Below are 22864 nucleotides of genomic sequence, written 5' to 3' on the forward strand. Positions count from 1 at the left end.
CTTAAGGAACAGAACGGGCTGAATTAAACCTTCTGTGTTCTACTAGCGCATGAAAAGATCAGCTGGTTTTTGTCATAAATTTATTGTAAATGAAGATGAGTTTTGAGTTGAATTAGCTAAAATACTGACTTTCAGTGACATTGTTAAAACAGGAAAATTTCATGATATCGTTACTCGCAATGTAAACTCCAGTCGAGAAGCTTTTAGATTTGGGTAAAACCGGCGGGGGTAAGAGGTTAAACGAGAGCAGGGCCGGACTGGGACTGAAAAACAGCCCTGGACTCTGACCAGCCTGGCCCAAGTTAACGTAATTGTGACACTTCCACAAATACATATGTGAACCTCTAACCCCCCGCCTTAACCAAGAGAATTTTCCCCAGGTCGACTTTTTATTTTCATCATCAGCAAAAAGAGCGGGAAAGGTGGTCGTAGAAACAGAAGCAAAATCATTAATATAAATAATAAATAATAATGGTCCCAAAATTGAACCTTGTGGTGCACCATACTCCACGGAATTCCTTTTAGATTCATGTTTTTTTTAATACTGGGCTTTACCCAAATCTAAAAGCTTCTTGGCTGGAGAGCAAAGGAAAGCGACGACCTACAAAAGTGATGGAAACTTTTTGTCACGTCATTTTTGTTATTGTTTTTTTCACTATTTTTTCTATCATTTGTTTGTGTTTTTCTCACGTTTTTGTAGTTTTTTTGTCCGTGTTTTTCTCTTGTTTTTGTAGTTTTTTTGTCCGTGTTTTTCTCTTGTTTTTGTGTTTTTTTTGTCCGTGTTTTTCTCACGTTTTTGTAGTTTTTTTGTCCGTGTTTTTCTCACCTTTTTTTTTATTTTTTTTTCCGTGTTTTTCTCACCTTTTTGTAGTTTTTTGTCCATGTTTTTCTCACGTTTTTGTAGTTTTTTTGTCCGTGTTTTTCTAATGTTTTTGTCGTTTTTTTGTCCGTGTTTTTCTCATGTTTTCGTAGTTTTTTTGTCCGTGTTTTTCTAATGTTTTTGTAGTTTTTTTGTCCGTGTTTTTCTAATGTTTTTGTAGTTTTTTTGTCCGTGTTTTTCTCACGTTTTTGTTGCCTTTTCATCACATTTTTTGTCACGTTTTGTTGCTTTTCCAGCACATTTTTGTTTTGTTTTCATCCTCTTTTTCTCGCTATTTTTATGCTTTTCTCTTTAGCTTTTAGATTTGGGTAAAGCTCAGTTGAGGCGGGACTGGTGGCCCTTCTGTGCTCTTCCAGAATACAGGACATATGGCCGGTCCGCCCCTGAACGAGAGCGCAAACGTAGCTATTTTGTGCAGATCAAGAAACAAAGACAAAACATAAAAAAAAAAAAGACTCGGATTCCCAGAGTGCACCGCGGTGTTTACATGCAGCTGTCATGGCGGCGGGCTGCGTCTTCCACAGAACCCTGGTGCGATCCCAGTCCAGACCAGAGCCGGGTCCGAACCAGGTCCGAACCTTCACATTATTTTGAAACCAGAAAATCAGGAGGCTTTTAGAACCGAGCTGCGCGCGCCGGACTCCGTTCACTCTTGTAGGAATTTAACGCGGATTTCGCTTGTTCAGTTAAACGCGACACTCTTCACCAAAATCAACAACGCACAGTTTAACTCTGGGGTCTTCACTTGAGTTCCGCGTTATGCTTCGGAATCAAATGCAGCTTATATTTCCTCCATTTAATCAAGACGCGTTTCTAGTGTTTAGGTCACATTTTAGTCTCATCATAATGTCGGAGCTCATCTCGTAATTAAGCACTAATGCCGTTATATTTCCGTTAAAGAAGGCACTTTGGTGTCCGGTAACGGGCCGATGTTTAGGCTAATTAAAAACAACACTGTCTTGGGGTTTAGCCGTTTTATTGGAGACATTTTGGCCTGTTTTCACTTGTCAAATGAGGACATTATGGAAATGAAGTAAGTCTAGTCATTCTAGATATTTGATGATGACAACAGTGTTTTATGACGATCACAGAGGTAAGATGTCAAAGCGCTGGTTTTTTTTAACCTCTTAACCGAGCACATTTTCTCCCCGTCGGCTTAACCCAAATCTAAAAAGGTCTTGAAAAAAAAAAACGTCAAAATAGCGTGAAGGCAAGGATGAAAACGTGACCTAAACGTGACAAAAAATTACAATGACCGTGCAAAAAAATCACAAACTAGACAAAAAAGTCACAAAAACGTAAGAAATGCGTGACCAAAACGAGAACAAAAAAAGCGACAACAAAACGTTAAAAAAATAAAAACAAAAAAATAAACGCAACAAAAACATGGTAACAAAGCGAGGAAAAAATGTTCTCCTTTGAGCCTCAGTGTCTCATTTTTTCTCAAACACATCAAATTTAAGCAGCACAAACAGTTTTAAAATAAATAAAATAAAAAATAATAAAATGGACGCTTTTATTTTGAAGAGCACTTCCGGTTTTGACCGAGCGGGCTCACGCGCGCTGTTTTAACGGCGCTGAAAGGACGGTGAAGGGAAAAGTTGAATCAAAATGTATTTTTCCAGACTCAGAGCCACACGGTATGTCTAATGTGTGAAGGAAAGACTATGTCATTTTTTAATATACTTTTATGGATGAAAAATTTATATTTATTGAGTTTTCTCTCCAAAGCTACGGTTAGTCCAAGTTGTTGTAATGTTAACGGTCGTAGTGTATGATATTGAACCAGCTAACGTTTTTAAATATATAAATATGTATATATTTAAGTGAAATGAAGGGTTTACTGCCCTTAATCCCGAAAAGTTTTCAATAAAGTGTCATCTTTTATTTATTTTTTTCCTTTTCCTCCGGGCGGTGAAGCGAGCGCGTGCGTGCTAGCTTAACGGTAAAGGAAAGATGGCGAAGGAGAAGCGACTTTGAGGAGAAAGGTTTGTTTAATGTGGAAAGAAAGGACTGTGCGAACATTTTAGAATTAGAAAATAAAAGACTTAAATAAATAAAAAAAACAAGTGGTACATATTATCAGTTTAATTACAAAAGCCAAGGTTAACCTCTTAACCCCCACCTGATCACATTTTCTCCAATTTGGCTTTGCCTAAATCCAAAAGCTTCTTGAAAAAAACTAGCATCATAATAGTAACACAAATGAGATTAAAACACAACAAAAAGCAACCCAACATTAACAGTAAAGTAACAAAAAGCGATGAAAAAGTAAGAAAAGTAAAGAACTGTCAAAAAAGTTATGGCAAAAACGCAAGGAAAACGATCAGGTTAACCCTGGAACTCTGTCGCCCAAATCCAAAACCCCATCACTAACGCCGGGGGATTTTTACCCGAGATAATCCACCCATTACAAAGTACTTCATCAAAATCCCATTTTTGCTTTTTTTTTATTGCTCTTTTGTGACGTTTTGTGTGACCTTTTATCACTTTTTTATTGTAGTGCTCCTCATGTTGTTTCCCCTGCGTGTTGTCTGCCAGGCTCCCGCCGTGTGCCGTGAACAGCTGCTGGTCGTGTCTGTGGATCGTTACACCAGAGACCAGAGCTCCACACTGTGCTTCCCCCAGAGTGTCCTCCACGGTGAGTCTGAGCCCGTCACTCACACTTTCTGACACCAGCGGGACCACACGGAGCGCTCACAGTGTCCTCCACGGTGAGTCTGACACCAGTGAGACCACACGGAGCGCTCACAGTGTCCTCCACGGTGAGTCTGAGCCCCATTCACACTTTCTGACACCAGCGAATGACGCTCGGCGAGTCATTTTTCTCTGACCTGATGGATCAGGAGAAACAAAGCTTAGATCTTTTCTTATGGTTATGGATTAATATCTTCCCACACACATGTTTTATAACATACTGTGGCACAAGGGTGTTGTGTATTCATGCCAGAAACATTGTATGGGTAAAAAGAAGGAAAAGTATTTGAGATATTCTACTGTTGGTTTACACGATTCAACAGGGAGTCCAGCCTGGATAAGTCTTTCTGCTTTTAAGGTGAGGTGTGTCGGATTTTAGCAGCGTTCCAACATTCTGACTGATGTTACACTAAAACTAAATGAAAATGAGCCTAGAAATGTGAATCAAATCTTGGTGGACTCCTGTCAGAAAATTAGGGTTAAAGGAATAGGCCACCGTTTTTACATACCAAGATATGTTCTTACCTAGACTTAGCCAAGTTAATATATCCCCGTCTGGTCTTTGTCCGTGCGCTCTGCCAGGCAAACGGAGCACATACGCAGCCTCTCCCACATGTCACATAGCTCCAAAAAAGCTCACGATAGAAGCTACCAAGCTCTTCCACGTGTTCCCTATTTAAATAAAGTTACGTGAAGTGTTTTCATGCGAAGTATATTTACACAGAAATGTAACATGTCGATTTTATGAGCAGATAAAAAGGGGAACTATATTGTGAGGCGTAATGATACAGGAGCAAAACGTCCGCGCAGTAACTCCTAAAGACTTCCCCGCTCACTTCCGTCAATAGAAGCTGTGTGACTTGTACAGAGCCTTTTACAACAAGCAGAAAATATATTTTGGGAAAGTGCCGCACATTCCTACCTCATGGTGGAGCTCCTGAGTCCTGTGTCGTCGTCCGGGGTGAGTTGGAAATCTGTGAAACATTACTACACAATATACTTTCTGCTTGTTATCACAGCCCGGCACGATGCACGTAAAAGGCATCGTTCACAAGTTATCGATGCTTCTTCAACTGTTCTCTGCAGCTCTACAAGTCACGCAGCAAAAAGTGAATATCAAGCATTGGCTTAAATGACTTGAATTGAGGAAATGTTTCTTGTTTTGAGCGGTTTTCACTCATTTAGACACTTTTCCTGATCGGACCAAGTTTACTTTGCTTGTTTGAGGACATTTCAGACCAGTTCTAGGGTAAATCTCGCTTGAAATAAGAAGAAGACCAAAGAAAATGACCTGAAATAAGGACGAAATGTATCGAAACGAGTCAGAAACATCTCAGAACAAGTGAAATAATCCAGGACAAATGCCCAAGAACTTCTTAACTCGTCAAAACAACTAAGATTTGGATTATTGTGCTCAAATTGAGATGTTTATACTGATCTAGTTGAATACTTTTTGTAGCGAATACGCAGTGTGGTTCTCCTGCAGCCATTCTCAAAGAGTTATTTTCTGCACAGCCTTTTATTTAGTTTTCCAAAGCATATTACATATAGAGGTGGAGTTACATTGTCCAATACATCTCAGACACATGAATCACACTATTTTTATCTGAATGGGGAGGCCCGGCGCGTGTAACCCCTTAAAACTACATGAAAAGTAAAAGAAGGAAAAGATGTGAACTTCAGATCTGAGCTTTGTCCATGAGGGAGAACAAACACGAAGCACGATGTCATTACATAAGCTTTAAAGCGATAATAAACTCCTCCTCCACGTCCTAAACCCCGCCCACTCAGTCAGCTGATGCTTTTTCTTCTCCCTCTAGGCTCCGACCTGTACGACCTGACGCTGTTCGATGGCGACTGTTTGCTTCGCGTCTCGCTGGATCCGTCTCTGAACGACTTGGTGGAGAAGCACGTTCTTCGCCGCGGAGCCGTGGTAAAGAGCGCCACCTTCAGGACCTGCCTGGCACTACAGCTCCCAGAGTCGGCCCAGGACGCTGCCCACCACACGGACAGGTCAGCTTTATCAGTAACTCCAGGGTGTAGTTATGAGCTACAGGCCAGTGTGGACATGTAGAAAAAACATCAATAACAGGGATTTTATAATGTCACAGATGTGAGAATGATGTTAAAGAAACAGACGCTCAGACGTGTCATAATCACAGTGTGAAATTTAATAGGTCTTTAACCCCTTAACTCCCACCTGAACCGAGCACATTTTCTCCAGTTTGGCTTTACCCCAATCCAAAAGCTTCTGGAAAAAAAGGTGTGAAAAAGCAACAAAACTGAGACGAAAACAATGATGGAAATGTGACAAAAAAAGTGACGAAAAATTGATGAAAAAGTGGCAAAAATATCACAAAAATGTCACAAGAAATGGACAAAAAATTGACGAACAAATGACTAAAATGTGATAAAAAATTGACGAAATAATTACAAAAATACAAAAAATTGATGAAATAATTACAAAAATTTGATTAAAAAAATGACAAAAATGTGATAAAAATGTGACCAAAAAAATGATAAAAAATGGATTAAAAAATTGACGAAATAATTACAATAATATGACAAAACAATACAAAAAAATTGACAAAAAAAATTACAAAAATGTGATAAAAATTTGACAGAAAAATGACAAAAATTTGATAAAAAATTGATGAAATAATTACAAAAATGTGATAAAAATGTGAATAAAAAAATGACAAAAAATTGATAATAAAAATTGACAAAATAATTACAAAAATGTGATAAAAAAATTGACAAAAAAATTACAAAAATGTGATTAAAATTTAACAAAAAAATGATGAAATAATTACAAAAATGTGATGAAAAAATACAAAAATGTGATAAAAATTTGACAAAAAAATGATGAAAAAATTACAAAAATGTGATAAAAATTTGACAAAAAAATTACAAAACTGAGTTGAATACCCAACAAAAAAATTATGGAAAAAAAATGTGATGACGTGAGGAAAAAGCTCCTCTCGGTTCAGGCGGGAGTTAAGAGGTTAAAGTCACACACATGAATCGTGACTTAACCTCTAACCCCCTCCTTAACCAAGTGGATTTTCTCTAGTTCAGCTTGACCCAAATCTAAAAGCTTCTCGACTGCAGCTCACAGCCTATAGGCCCGTGTATTTGAAAGCTAAGACCCACGAAACTAAGGTAATTCACAGTTACACAAAATCATCATAATCAACAAAACATGAACATAGAAATGAATTAATTTCGTCCCATATTGTATTTGCAAATGTATTTAAAAGTGTTTAGTTTAGAATCATCTGGTTTTCATCTGAACCTGTTGACCACAATCTGCAAACGTTTTGGTCAGTACGGTTTGTAGGTTCAGTGAAGCATCTTGTTGGCTCTGACTCCGCCTCAGGCCCATAGTTACAAATATCGTCAAAGCATGAGGAGCTCTCTGGTTTTGTTACAGAGGAGAAGATTTGATCGCACTGGTCTCTCTCCTAAGGTTTTCATCTGGTGTGAACTTTCCGATGGTGTTTGAGACTCTGTGAATGACGGAAGGTCTCCCCACACTCCTCACAGCTGTAGGGCTTTTCTCCAGTGTGGACCCTCATGTGTGTTTTGAGGTAGCTTGATGTTGTGAAGGCTGTTCCGCACTGGTCACACTCGTACGGCTTTACTCCATCGTGGGTTCTCTTGTGTACCTCGAGACTGGAGTGTCCTCTGAATTTCCTCCCACACTCATCACAGCTGTATGGTTTTTCTCCAGTGTGGATCCTCATGTGAGTTGTGAGCCCAGTGGACTGAGCAAAACTCTTCCCACACTCCTCACACCTGTATGGTTTATCCCCAGTGTGGATCCTCATGTGTGTTGTGAGGCCGGCAGACTGAACAAAACCCTTCCCACACTCCTCACACCTCACGTACGGCCTCTGTCCAGTGTGGATCCTCATGTGTTTCCTGAGCGTCTCTGATGTAGCAAAGGTTGTGCCACACTGGTCACACTCATGCTGTGCTTGTACTCCGTCGTGGGCTCTCTGATGCTTCTTGAGATTTGAGTGGTAACGGAATTTCTCCCCACACTCCTCACAGCTGTAGGGCTTTTCTCCAGTGTGGATCCTCATGTGTTCTTTGAGGTGGCTTGACACAGTGAAGGTCTTTCCACACTGGTCACAGCTGTGTGGCTTCTCTCCTCTGTGGATCCTCATGTGTTGTCCGAGGGCACTACTTTGAGCAAACCCTTTCCCACACTGCTCACAGACGTAGGGTCGTTCTCCAGTGTGGGTCCTCATGTGGCATTCAAGATGCTGTGAAAAAGTGAATGCTTTCCCGCACTGGTCACACTTGTACGGCTTTACTCCAGCGTGGATTCTCTTGTGTTGCTTGAGATTTGAGTCATGACTAAATGTCTTCCCACACTCATCACAGCTGAGTGTTTTTCCTCCAGGGAAGTGGACTCTCATGTGTCTTTTGAGGCCGCCTTCCTGAGCAAAAGCTTTGTCACACTGGTCACACTTGTATGGACGTTCTCCACTGTGGATCCTCATGTGTAGAACAAGGGAATGGGATGAAGTGACTGTTATCCCACACTGGTCACACTCATGGCGTCTCTTCTCTTTTGTGTGGTTTTTCAGACGTTTGGATGCAGTGACAGCTTTCCCACTCTGGTCACAGTGGTGTGTATTGCCCTGTGTGTGGGGAGTCTGCAGAGGCTGAGCCGACTCCATTTCTCTGCAGACACAAACAGGACACGAGTTAAACTGTGGCTCCAGGTCCAGGTTCAATCATAGCTTAGTTTAAGGTCATTTAATCAGAGACATGAGGAAAAGCCTGATCCTCCAGAACAGGGGGGGGCAACTAGTCAACCTTGATCCTGTGAAGATCCACAAAGGCACCGACCATTAGCGAGACCCCGGGGCGGTCGTTTATTGTGATTAAATATGATGTGACCGTTTTAGTTAATCACAATAAACTATATCTTTATGCCTTTTGCTTTTTTTGTTCAATAATTGTGTTAGATTTAATGGTTTTACTCCTCACCAAGATTGAAATACATGTATATTAACTGACATTTTGTGCTTTCTGTTCTGACTGAGACAGAATTAGATTTTTTTTTATTTTATTTTTTTATGCTGGGGTGTGTTTGTATGTGGGGCCCGGCCCACTGAGCCCCCTCCTCTGACCCCATTATCTTTTCATTTTACCAACAATAATTCATAATGTCAACTAGCTCACATCAAATGAACACAAACATAACCTTTCATCGTGAATGCGCTCTGTGATGTAGGAGCTTGTTACAGCACAGTTTGGTGAAATGATTCCAGATTGAATCCTCTGCTTCATATCGACAGTTGCCCACAGTGTAAACCCTGAAAACATCACTCACTTTGAGAAAACAATGTAGAGGTTAGAGCTGGTCAGAGCTGGTGAACTCGCGCCTCGTTGTTGATGTTACAGAGACCGTGTGGCCCCTGAAAGTTGTGAAATGTGTTTTTAAACATGTAACATGTGAATCATTTCAATATCACCTTTCATTACAGTCATTAAATGAAGTGAAGGCCTTAAATGTCATTAAAAAACATTCAATATAATTCCACCCTGCATTAAACCTGCTTCACTATTTTTCTCCTACATATTTAAAATACTTCGAGAAAAGCCTGTGTCTAATTTTACTTACAATATAAAAATGTCCACTATTTTTTCTGTTTGATGGAATCTTTGCAAATGTGAAAAAAAAAAAAAATCTGCATAAAACTCGTATAGTAGATCTAATGTAGTATTGTGGGTTTTTCTGACGTGAATCTTCTGGATTTTACTGGATTAAGATTTTCTATGTCTCTGTTTATTAACCCCTTAACTCCCACCTGAACCGAGCACATTTTCTCCAGCTTTACCCCAATCCAAAAGCTTCTGGAAAAAAGGTGTGAAAATAGCGACAAAACTGAGACGAAAACAATGATGGAAATGACGAAAAAGAATTTGACAAAAAAATTCGAATAATTTGAAGAAAAGTGACAAAAATCCAGCAAAAAAGAGACAAAAATCCAGCAGAAAAGTAATTTAAAAATGGCAAAAACACATAAGGGAAATAAAAAGTGAGGACAATGGCAAAGAGGAGAGAATGCACTTGGTTTTGGCGGGTGGTTAAACATAATTCCATACGTGTCCTTTCATAAATGAATGCCTACAATGTAAATGGTCTTGAAATAAAAGAGAAAACAATTCCTAAAAAAAGCGTCTCCAGACTTTTGGCCTGTAATGTTCATCTGACAGTGATTTTCCAAACAGGACTTTTATATCACAATGACACAAGTAAACATTACTCCGAGGCCACGTCTTTCTGCTCCCAACCGGGTTTTATGCGTTTTAATCAAACAGATACAAATGTTTTCCTCACATTACCATGGAGACGAGACACCAAGGTCACGGGTCTCACTACAAGCTCGTCCTGGGGAGAACTGAGATGTGAGGAATGTGTTTGAGAAACTTAGGAAAGAGTTTGGACGGCTTCAAATGTGCCGCTGCCTCTTTCATCGATTAGAAACAAAATCAACAAAGTCTTTAAGTTAAACGTTGCTGGAGCTGGTTTGAACCTTCACTTTCTCTTATCTCTCATGTGACCCCTCCCCCCTCAGCTCTGTGCCTGAGCCAGACTAAACTAAAGAAGCTTTGGGAGACTAAAGCTGTGGTTCAAGTGTCTATATTAGTCTATAATAGTAACAGAAACTAAATAAACTTGAAAACTTCAGAGAGACAGTATGAAAGAGCCTCATGACTTTCCTCACACATTTATAACATCCCAGTTCTTCACAGGGATGAATTCTTACAACTTTCTGCTGAAAAAAAACTCTCTCTAATGTAAACAACACCAGCTGCCTGTTCACCATCACTACAAAGACTTTACAATGAAGATTTTTTTTTACAAATGTGTAATTGTCCAACAAACTGAAAGACAAACTCTTTTCCTTCCACAGTTAGAAAGACGTGAGTAACAGGAGCTTTGAGGAAATAAATGATCTTTCTTAGATCTCACTCACCCGCACAGACTGTGGAGCTGCTCCGTGTCCTGCTCTGGCCTCACACAGACTCACACTCACTTTTATAGCTGTGTGTGGAAACCCCTCCCTCCCTCTGCTGCCCCCTGCTGACCTCATGTTACACCAGGGTCTGCAGCCTTTAGGATCCGAACTAGGGCTGTCCCGGTCTGAACATTTTACCTCACGGTTATTGTGACCAAAATGATCACGGTTTTCAGTTTTTTCGCGGTATTTTATTTAATGTGTGTTAATATGTTCAGAAGCATCGATAGTCCTGCACAAACTGAAATAGTTTCAAAAAAGTTTAACAGTTCTTATTATATTATAAAAAATACAGACAAAACCTTTTCACATCAAAGTAAAGGAACTATAACGATGTGTTGATGTTTCGAGGATAGAGCTGTGGAGACGCTAACGTTAGCTTACTGCTATAGAGCTGTAGGAGACGCTAATGTTAGCTTACTGCTATAGAGCTGTGGGAGACGCTAACGTTAGCTTACTGCTATAGAGCTGTGGGAGATGCTAACGTTAGCTTACTGCTATAGAGCTGTGGGAGATGCTAACGTTAGCTTACTGCTATAGAGCTGTGGAGACGCTAACGTTAGCTTACTGCTATAGAGCTGTGGGAGACGCTAACGTTAGCTTACTGCTGTAGAGCTGTGGGAGACGCTAACGTTAGCTTACTGCTATAGAGCTATGGAGAAGCTAATGTTAGCTTACTGCTATAAAGCTGTGGGAGACGCTAACGTTAGCTCACTGCTATAGAGCTGTGGGAGATGCTAACGTTAGCGTACTGCTATAGAGCTGTGGGAGATGCTAACGTTAGCTTACTGCTATAGAGCTGTGGAGATGCTAACGTTAGCTTACTGCTATAGAGCTGTGGGAGACGCTAACATTAGCTTACTGCTATAGAGCTGTGGAGATGCTAACGTTAGCTTACTGCTATAGAGATGTGGGAGATGCTAACGTTAGCTTACTGCTATAGAGCTGTAGGAGACGCTAACGTTAGCTTACTGCTATAGCGCTGTGGGAGACGCTAACATTAGCTTACTGCTATAGAGCTGTGGGAGATGCTAACGTTAGCTTACTGCTATAGAGCTGTGGGAGACGCTAACGTTAGCTTACTGCTATAGAGCTGTGGGAGACGCTAACATTAGCTTACTGCTATAGAGCTGTGGGAGATGCTAACGTTAGCTTACTGCTATAGAGCTGTAGGAGACGCTAACGCTAGCTTACTGCTATAGAGCTGTGGGAGACGCTAACGTTAGCTTACTGCTATAGAGCTGTGGGAGACGCTAACGTTAGCTCACTGCTATAGAGCTGTGGGAGATGCTAACGTTAGCGTATTGCTATAGAGCTGTGGGAGATGCTAACGTTAGCTTACTGCTATAGAGCTGTGGGAGACGCTAACATTAGCTTACTGCTATAGAGCTGTGGAGATGCTAACGTTAGCTTACTGCTATAGAGCTGTGGGAGATGCTAACGTTAGCTTACTGCTATAGAGCTGTAGGAGACGCTAACGTTAGCTTACTGCTATAGCGCTGTGGGAGACGCTAACATTAGCTTACTGCTATAGAGCTGTGGGAGATGCTAACGTTAGCTTACTGCTATAGAGCTGTGGAGATGCTAACGTTAGCTTACTGCTATAGAGCTGTGGGAGACGCTAACATTAGCTTACTGCTATAGAGCTGTGGAGATGCTAACGTTAGCTTACTGCTATAGAGATGTGGGAGATGCTAACGTTAGCTTACTGCTATAGAGCTGTAGGAGACGCTAACGTTAGCTTACTGCTATAGCGCTGTGGGAGACGCTAACATTAGCTTACTGCTATAGAGCTGTGGGAGATGCTAACGTTAGCTTACTGCTATAGAGCTGTGGGAGACGCTAACGTTAGCTTACTGCTATAGAGCTGTGGGAGACGCTAACATTAGCTTACTGCTATAGAGCTGTGGGAGATGCTAACGTTAGCTTACTGCTATAGAGCTGTAGGAGACGCTAACGCTAGCTTACTGCTATAGAGCTGTGGGAGACGCTAACGTTAGCTTACTGCTATAGAGCTGTGGGAGACGCTAACGTTAGCTCACTGCTATAGAGCTGTGGGAGATGCTAACGTTAGCGTATTGCTATAGAGCTGTGGGAGACGCTAACGTTAGCTTACTGCTATAGAGCTGTGGGAGATGCTAACGTTAGCTTACTGCTATAGAGCTGTGGGAGATGCTAACGTTTGCTTACTGCTATAGAGCTGTGGAGACGCTAACGTTAGCTTACTGCTATAGAGCTGTGGGAGACGCTAACGTTAGCTTACTGCTGTAGAGCTGTGGGAGACGCTAACGTTAGCTTACTGCTATAGAGCTATGGAGACGCTAATGTTAGCTTACTGCTATAAAGCTGTGGGAGACGCTAACGTTAGCTCACTGCTATAGAGCTGTGGGAGATGCTAACGTTAGCGTACTGCTATAGAGCTGTGGGAGATGCTAACGTTAGCTTACTGCTATAGAGCTGTGGAGATGCTAACGTTAGCTTACTGCTATAGAGCTGTGGGAGACGCTAACATTAGCTTACTGCTATAGAGCTGTGGAGATGCTAACGTTAGCTTACTGCTATAGAGATGTGGGAGATGCTAACGTTAGCTTACTGCTATAGAGCTGTAGGAGACGCTAACGTTAGCTTACTGCTATAGAGCTGTGGGAGACGCTAACATTAGCTTACTGCTATAGAGCTGTGGGAGATGCTAACGTTAGCTTACTGCTATAGAGCTGTAGGAGACGCTAACGCTAGCTTACTGCTATAGAGCTGTGGGAGACGCTAACTTTAGCTTACTGCTATAGAGCTGTGGGAGACGCTAACGTTAGCTCACTGCTATAGAGCTGTGGGAGATGCTAACGTTAGCGTATTGCTATAGAGCTGTGGGAGATGCTAACGTTAGCTTACTGCTATAGAGCTGTGGGAGACGCTAACATTAGCTTACTGCTATAGAGCTGTGGAGATGCTAACGTTAGCTTACTGCTATAGAGCTGTGGGAGATGCTAACGTTAGCTTACTGCTATAGAGCTGTAGGAGACGCTAACGTTAGCTTACTGCTATAGCGCTGTGGGAGACGCTAACATTAGCTTACTGCTATAGAGCTGTGGGAGATGCTAACGTTAGCTTACTGCTATAGAGCTGTGGAGATGCTAACGTTAGCTTACTGCTATAGAGCTGTGGGAGACGCTAACGTTAGCTTACTGCTATAGCGCTGTGGGAGACGCTAACATTAGCTTACTGCTATAGAGCTGTGGGAGATGCTAACGTTAGCTTACTGCTATAGCGCTGTGGGAGACGCTAACATTAGCTTACTGCTATAGAGCTGTGGGAGATGCTAACGTTAGCTTACTGCTATAGAGCTGTGGGAGACGCTAACGTTAGCTTACTGCTATAGAGCTGTGGGAGACGCTAACATTAGCTTACTGCTATAGAGCTGTGGGAGATGCTAACGTTAGCTTACTGCTATAGAGCTGTAGGAGACGCTAACGCTAGCTTACTGCTATAGAGCTGTGGGAGACGCTAACGTTAGCTTACTGCTATAGAGCTGTGGGAGACGCTAACGTTAGCTCACTGCTATAGAGCTGTGGGAGATGCTAACGTTAGCGTATTGCTATAGAGCTGTGGGAGACGCTAACGTTAGCTTACTGCTATAGAGCTGTGGGAGATGCTAACGTTAGCTTACTGCTATAGAGCTGTGGGAGATGCTAACGTTTGCTTACTGCTATAGAGCTGTGGAGACGCTAACGTTAGCTTACTGCTATAGAGCTGTGGGAGACGCTAACGTTAGCTTACTGCTGTAGAGCTGTGGGAGACGCTAACGTTAGCTTACTGCTATAGAGCTATGGAGACGCTAATGTTAGCTTACTGCTATAAAGCTGTGGGAGACGCTAACGTTAGCTCACTGCTATAGAGCTGTGGGAGATGCTAACGTTAGCGTACTGCTATAGAGCTGTGGGAGATGCTAACGTTAGCTTACTGCTATAGAGCTGTGGAGATGCTAACGTTAGCTTACTGCTATAGAGCTGTGGGAGACGCTAACATTAGCTTACTGCTATAGAGCTGTGGAGATGCTAACGTTAGCTTACTGCTATAGAGATGTGGGAGATGCTAACGTTAGCTTACTGCTATAGAGCTGTAGGAGACGCTAACGTTAGCTTACTGCTATAGAGCTGTGGGAGACGCTAACATTAGCTTACTGCTATAGAGCTGTGGGAGATGCTAACGTTAGCTTACTGCTATAGAGCTGTAGGAGACGCTAACGCTAGCTTACTGCTATAGAGCTGTGGGAGACGCTAACGTTAGCTTACTGCTATAGAGCTGTGGGAGACGCTAACGTTAGCTCACTGCTATAGAGCTGTGGGAGATGCTAACGTTAGCGTATTGCTATAGAGCTGTGGGAGATGCTAACGTTAGCTTACTGCTATAGAGCTGTGGGAGACGCTAACATTAGCTTACTGCTATAGAGCTGTGGAGATGCTAACGTTAGCTTACTGCTATAGAGCTGTGGGAGATGCTAACGTTAGCTTACTGCTATAGAGCTGTAGGAGACGCTAACGTTAGCTTACTGCTATAGCGCTGTGGGAGACGCTAACATTAGCTTACTGCTATAGAGCTGTGGGAGATGCTAACGTTAGCTTACTGCTATAGAGCTGTGGAGATGCTAACGTTAGCTTACTGCTATAGAGCTGTGGGAGACGCTAACGTTAGCTTACTGCTATAGCGCTGTGGGAGACGCTAACATTAGCTTACTGCTATAGAGCTGTGGGAGATGCTAACGTTAGCTTACTGCTATAGAGCTGTGGAGATGCTAACGTTAGCTTACTGCTATAGAGCTGTGGGAGACGCTAACATTAGCTTACTGCTATAGAGCTGTGGAGATGCTAACGTTAGCTTACTACTATAGAGATGTGGGAGATGCTAACGTTAGCTTACTGCTATAGAGCTGTAGGAGACGCTAACGTTAGCTTACTGCTATAGCGCTGTGGGAGACGCTAACATTAGCTTACTGCTATAGAGCTGTGGGAGATGCTAACGTTAGCTTACTGCTATAGAGCTGTGGGAGACGCTAACGTTAGCTTACTGCTATAGAGCTGTGGGAGACGCTAACATTAGCTTACTGCTATAGAGCTGTGGGAGATGCTAACGTTAGCTTACTGCTATAGAGCTGTAGGAGACGCTAACGCTAGCTTACTGCTATAGAGCTGTGGGAGACGCTAACGTTAGCTTACTGCTATAGAGCTGTGGGAGACGCTAACGTTAGCTCACTGCTATAGAGCTGTGGGAGATGCTAACGTTAGCGTATTGCTATAGAGCTGTGGGAGATGCTAACGTTAGCTTACTGCTATAGAGCTGTGGGAGACGCTAACATTAGCTTACTGCTATAGAGCTGTGGAGATGCTAACGCTAGCTTACTACTATAGAGATGTGGGAGATGCTAACGTTAGCTTACTGCTATAGAGCTGTAGGAGACGCTAACGTTAGCTTACTGCTATAGCGCTGTGGGAGACGCTAACATTAGCTTACTGCTATAGAGCTGTGGGAGATGCTAACGTTAGCTTACTGCTATAGAGCTGTGGGAGACGCTAACGTTAGCTTACTGCTATAGAGCTGTGGGAGACGCTAACATTAGCTTACTGCTATAGAGCTGTGGGAGATGCTAACGTTAGCTTACTGCTATAGAGCTGTAGGAGACGCTAACGCTAGCTTACTGCTATAGAGCTGTGGGAGACGCTAACGTTAGCTTACTGCTATAGAGCTGTGGGAGACGCTAACGTTAGCTCACTGCTATAGAGCTGTGGGAGATGCTAACGTTAGCGTATTGCTATAGAGCTGTGGGAGATGCTAACGTTAGCTTACTGCTATAGAGCTGTGGGAGACGCTAACATTAGCTTACTGCTATAGAGCTGTGGAGATGCTAACGTTAGCTTACTGCTATAGAGCTGTGGGAGATGCTAACGTTAGCTTACTGCTATAGAGCTGTAGGAGACGCTAACGTTAGCTTACTGCTATAGCGCTGTGGGAGACGCTAACATTAGCTTACTGCTATAGAGCTGTGGGAGACGCTAACGTTAGCTTACTGCTATAGAGCTGTGGGAGACGCTAACGTTAGCTTACTGCTATAGAGCTGTGGGAGATGCTAACGTTAGCTTACTGCTATAGAGCTGTTGGAGACGCTAACGTTAGCTTACTGCTGTAGAGCTGTGGGAGACGCTAACATTAGCTTACTGCTATAGAGCTGTGGGAGATGCTAACATTAGCTTACTGCTATAGAGCTGTAGGAGACGCTAACGTTAGCTTACTGCTATAGAGCTGTAGGAGACGCTAATGTTAGCTTACTGCTATAGAGCTGTGGGAGACGTTAACGTTAGCTTACTGCTATAGAGCTGTGGGAGACGTTAACGTTAGCTTACTGCTATAGAGCTGTGGGAGACGCTAACGTTAGCTTACTGCTATAGAGCTGTGGGAGATGCTAACGTTAGCTTACTGCTATAGAGCTGTAGGAGACACTAATATTAGCTTACTGCTATAGAGCTGTGGGAGATGCTAACGTTAGCTTACTGCTATAGAGCTGTGGGAGATGCTAACGTTAGCTTACTGCTATAGAGCTGTGGGAGATGCTAACGTTAGCTTACTGCTATAGAGCTGTGGGAGATGCTAACGTTAGCTTACTGCTATAGAGCTGTAGAGACGCTAACGTTAGCTTACTGCTATAGAGCTGTGGGAGACGCTAACGTTAGCTTACTGCTGTAGAGCTGTGGGAGACGCTAACGTTAGCTTACTGCTATAGAGCTATGGAGAAGCTAATGTTAGCTTACTGCTATAAAGCTGTGGGAGACGCTAACGTTAGCTCACTGCTATAGAGCTGTGGGAGATGCTAACGTTAGCGTACTGCTATAGAGCTGTGGGAGATGCTAACGTTAGCTTACTGCTATAGAGCTGTGGAGATGCTAACGTTAGCTTACTGCTATAGAGCTGTGGGAGACGCTAACATTAGCTTACTGCTATAGAGCTGTGGAGATGCTAACGTTAGCTTACTGCTATAGAGATGTGGGAGATGCTAACGTTAGCTTACTGCTATAGAGCTGTAGGAGACGCTAACGTTAGCTTACTGCTATAGCGCTGTGGGAGACGCTAACATTAGCTTACTGCTATAGAGCTGTGGGAGATGCTAACGTTAGCTTACTGCTATAGAGCTGTGGGAGACGCTAACGTTAGCTTACTGCTATAGAGCTGTGGGAGACGCTAACATTAGCTTACTGCTATAGAGCTGTGGGAGATGCTAACGTTAGCTTACTGCTATAGAGCTGTAGGAGACGCTAACGCTAGCTTACTGCTATAGAGCTGTGGGAGACGCTAACGTTAGCTTACTGCTATAGAGCTGTGGGAGACGCTAACGTTAGCTCACTGCTATAGAGCTGTGGGAGATGCTAACGTTAGCGTATTGCTATAGAGCTGTGGGAGATGCTAACGTTAGCTTACTGCTATAGAGCTGTGGGAGACGCTAACATTAGCTTACTGCTATAGAGCTGTGGAGATGCTAACGTTAGCTTACTGCTATAGAGCTGTGGGAGATGCTAACGTTAGCTTACTGCTATAGAGCTGTAGGAGACGCTAACGTTAGCTTACTGCTATAGCGCTGTGGGAGACGCTAACATTAGCTTACTGCTATAGAGCTGTGGGAGATGCTAACGTTAGCTTACTGCTATAGAGCTGTGGAGATGCTAACGTTAGCTTACTGCTATAGAGCTGTGGGAGACGCTAACATTAGCTTACTGCTATAGAGCTGTGGAGATGCTAACGTTAGCTTACTGCTATAGAGATGTGGGAGATGCTAACGTTAGCTTACTGCTATAGAGCTGTAGGAGACGCTAACGTTAGCTTACTGCTATAGCGCTGTGGGAGACGCTAACATTAGCTTACTGCTATAGAGCTGTGGGAGATGCTAACGTTAGCTTACTGCTATAGAGCTGTGGGAGACGCTAACGTTAGCTTACTGCTATAGAGCTGTGGGAGACGCTAACATTAGCTTACTGCTATAGAGCTGTGGGAGATGCTAACGTTAGCTTACTGCTATAGAGCTGTAGGAGACGCTAACGCTAGCTTACTGCTATAGAGCTGTGGGAGACGCTAACGTTAGCTTACTGCTATAGAGCTGTGGGAGACGCTAACGTTAGCTCACTGCTATAGAGCTGTGGGAGATGCTAACGTTAGCGTATTGCTATAGAGCTGTGGGAGACGCTAACGTTAGCTTACTGCTATAGAGCTGTGGGAGATGCTAACGTTAGCTTACTGCTATAGAGCTGTGGGAGATGCTAACGTTTGCTTACTGCTATAGAGCTGTGGAGACGCTAACGTTAGCTTACTGCTATAGAGCTGTGGGAGACGCTAACGTTAGCTTACTGCTGTAGAGCTGTGGGAGACGCTAACGTTAGCTTACTGCTATAGAGCTATGGAGACGCTAATGTTAGCTTACTGCTATAAAGCTGTGGGAGACGCTAACGTTAGCTCACTGCTATAGAGCTGTGGGAGATGCTAACGTTAGCGTACTGCTATAGAGCTGTGGGAGATGCTAACGTTAGCTTACTGCTATAGAGCTGTGGAGATGCTAACGTTAGCTTACTGCTATAGAGCTGTGGGAGACGCTAACATTAGCTTACTGCTATAGAGCTGTGGAGATGCTAACGTTAGCTTACTGCTATAGAGATGTGGGAGATGCTAACGTTAGCTTACTGCTATAGAGCTGTAGGAGACGCTAACGTTAGCTTACTGCTATAGAGCTGTGGGAGACGCTAACATTAGCTTACTGCTATAGAGCTGTGGAGACGCTAACGTTAGCTTACTGCTATAGAGCTGTGGGAGACGCTAACGTTAGCTTACTGCTGTAGAGCTGTGGGAGACGCTAACGTTAGCTTACTGCTATAGAGCTATGGAGACGCTAATGTTAGCTTACTGCTATAAAGCTGTGGGAGACGCTAACGTTAGCTCACTGCTATAGAGCTGTGGGAGATGCTAACGTTAGCGTACTGCTATAGAGCTGTGGGAGATGCTATCGTTAGCTTACTGCTATAGAGCTGTGGAGATGCTAACGTTAGCTTACTGCTATAGAGCTGTGGGAGACGCTAACATTAGCTTACTGCTATAGAGCTGTGGAGATGCTAACGTTAGCTTACTGCTATAGAGATGTGGGAGATGCTAACGTTAGCTTACTGCTATAGAGCTGTAGGAGACGCTAACGTTAGCTTACTGCTATAGAGCTGTGGGAGACGCTAACATTAGCTTACTGCTATAGAGCTGTGGGAGATGCTAACGTTAGCTTACTGCTATAGAGCTGTAGGAGACGCTAACGCTAGCTTACTGCTATAGAGCTGTGGGAGACGCTAACGTTAGCTTACTGCTATAGAGCTGTGGGAGACGCTAACGTTAGCTCACTGCTATAGAGCTGTGGGAGATGCTAACGTTAGCGTATTGCTATAGAGCTGTGGGAGATGCTAACGTTAGCTTACTGCTATAGAGCTGTGGGAGACGCTAACATTAGCTTACTGCTATAGAGCTGTGGAGATGCTAACGTTAGCTTACTGCTATAGAGCTGTGGGAGATGCTAACGTTAGCTTACTGCTATAGAGCTGTAGGAGACGCTAACGTTAGCTTACTGCTATAGCGCTGTGGGAGACGCTAACATTAGCTTACTGCTATAGAGCTGTGGGAGATGCTAACGTTAGCTTACTGCTATAGAGCTGTGGAGATGCTAACGTTAGCTTACTGCTATAGAGCTGTGGGAGACGCTAACGTTAGCTTACTGCTATAGCGCTGTGGGAGACGCTAACATTAGCTTACTGCTATAGAGCTGTGGGAGATGCTAACGTTAGCTTACTGCTATAGAGCTGTGGAGATGCTAACGTTAGCTTACTGCTATAGAGCTGTGGGAGACGCTAACATTAGCTTACTGCTATAGAGCTGTGGAGATGCTAACGTTAGCTTACTACTATAGAGATGTGGGAGATGCTAACGTTAGCTTACTGCTATAGAGCTGTAGGAGACGCTAACGTTAGCTTACTGCTATAGCGCTGTGGGAGACGCTAACATTAGCTTACTGCTATAGAGCTGTGGGAGATGCTAACGTTAGCTTACTGCTATAGAGCTGTGGGAGACGCTAACGTTAGCTTACTGCTATAGAGCTGTGGGAGACGCTAACATTAGCTTACTGCTATAGAGCTGTGGGAGATGCTAACGTTAGCTTACTGCTATAGAGCTGTAGGAGACGCTAACGCTAGCTTACTGCTATAGAGCTGTGGGAGACGCTAACGTTAGCTTACTGCTATAGAGCTGTGGGAGACGCTAACGTTAGCTCACTGCTATAGAGCTGTGGGAGATGCTAACGTTAGCGTATTGCTATAGAGCTGTGGGAGATGCTAACGTTAGCTTACTGCTATAGAGCTGTGGGAGACGCTAACATTAGCTTACTGCTATAGAGCTGTGGAGATGCTAACGCTAGCTTACTACTATAGAGATGTGGGAGATGCTAACGTTAGCTTACTGCTATAGAGCTGTAGGAGACGCTAACGTTAGCTTACTGCTATAGCGCTGTGGGAGACGCTAACATTAGCTTACTGCTATAGAGCTGTGGGAGATGCTAACGTTAGCTTACTGCTATAGAGCTGTGGGAGACGCTAACGTTAGCTTACTGCTATAGAGCTGTGGGAGACGCTAACATTAGCTTACTGCTATAGAGCTGTGGGAGATGCTAACGTTAGCTTACTGCTATAGAGCTGTAGGAGACGCTAACGCTAGCTTACTGCTATAGAGCTGTGGGAGACGCTAACGTTAGCTTACTGCTATAGAGCTGTGGGAGACGCTAACGTTAGCTCACTGCTATAGAGCTGTGGGAGATGCTAACGTTAGCGTATTGCTATAGAGCTGTGGGAGATGCTAACGTTAGCTTACTGCTATAGAGCTGTGGGAGACGCTAACATTAGCTTACTGCTATAGAGCTGTGGAGATGCTAACGTTAGCTTACTGCTATAGAGCTGTGGGAGATGCTAACGTTAGCTTACTGCTATAGAGCTGTAGGAGACGCTAACGTTAGCTTACTGCTATAGCGCTGTGGGAGACGCTAACATTAGCTTACTGCTATAGAGCTGTGGGAGACGCTAACGTTAGCTTACTGCTATAGAGCTGTGGGAGACGCTAACGTTAGCTTACTGCTATAGAGCTGTGGGAGATGCTAACGTTAGCTTACTGCTATAGAGCTGTTGGAGACGCTAACGTTAGCTTACTGCTGTAGAGCTGTGGGAGACGCTAACATTAGCTTACTGCTATAGAGCTGTGGGAGATGCTAACATTAGCTTACTGCTATAGAGCTGTAGGAGACGCTAACGTTAGCTTACTGCTATAGAGCTGTAGGAGACGCTAATGTTAGCTTACTGCTATAGAGCTGTGGGAGACGTTAACGTTAGCTTACTGCTATAGAGCTGTGGGAGACGTTAACGTTAGCTTACTGCTATAGAGCTGTGGGAGACGCTAACGTTAGCTTACTGCTATAGAGCTGTGGGAGATGCTAACGTTAGCTTACTGCTATAGAGCTGTAGGAGACACTAATATTAGCTTACTGCTATAGAGCTGTGGGAGATGCTAACGTTAGCTTACTGCTATAGAGCTGTGGGAGATGCTAACGTTAGCTTGCTGCTATAGAGCTGTGGGAGATGCTAACGTTAGCTTACTGCTATAGAGCTGTGGGAGATGCTAACGTTAGCTTACTGCTATAGAGCTGTAGAGACGCTAACGTTAGCTTACTGCTATAGAGCTGTGGGAGACGCTAACGTTAGCTTACTGCTGTAGAGCTGTGGGAGACGCTAACGTTAGCTTACTGCTATAGAGCTATGGAGAAGCTAATGTTAGCTTACTGCTATAAAGCTGTGGGAGACGCTAACGTTAGCTCACTGCTATAGAGCTGTGGGAGATGCTAACGTTAGCGTACTGCTATAGAGCTGTGGGAGATGCTAACGTTAGCTTACTGCTATAGAGCTGTGGAGATGCTAACGTTAGCTTACTGCTATAGCGCTGTGGGAGACGCTAACATTAGCTTACTGCTATAGAGCTGTGGGAGATGCTAACGTTAGCTTACTGCTATAGAGCTGTGGGAGACGCTAACGTTAGCTTACTGCTATAGAGCTGTGGGAGACGCTAACATTAGCTTACTGCTATAGAGCTGTGGGAGATGCTAACGTTAGCTTACTGCTATAGAGCTGTAGGAGACGCTAACGCT

General features: G+C 43.3%; 2 protein-coding genes across 2 annotated transcripts in view; one reads left to right on the top strand and one right to left on the bottom strand.

The window, feature by feature from the left end:
- The first annotated feature begins 1360 nt into the window (after positions 1-1360).
- Positions 1361-22864, top strand: part of LOC306981067 (RPA-related protein RADX) — a 91165-nt gene continuing 69661 nt past the window's right edge. The window contains exons 1-3 of the mRNA XM_079580615.1: positions 1361-1450; positions 3422-3521; positions 5398-5590. Of these exons, the coding sequence (XP_079436741.1) occupies positions 1379-1450; positions 3422-3521; positions 5398-5590 (365 nt within the window). The 5' untranslated portion in view covers positions 1361-1378. The remainder of the gene's footprint in view (positions 1451-3421; positions 3522-5397; positions 5591-22864) is intronic.
- Positions 7023-8296, bottom strand: LOC306980373 (uncharacterized protein). Its single transcript, XM_079579727.1, has one exon. It carries the CDS (start codon positions 8266-8268, stop codon positions 7051-7053), a length of 1218 nt encoding a protein of 405 aa, XP_079435853.1. The 5' UTR covers positions 8269-8296; the 3' UTR covers positions 7023-7050.

The sequence above is a fragment of the Gobius niger genome (assembly GCF_951799975.1).
Source record: "Gobius niger genome assembly, chromosome: 21".
Taxonomy (NCBI): Eukaryota; Metazoa; Chordata; class Actinopteri; order Gobiiformes; family Gobiidae; genus Gobius; species Gobius niger.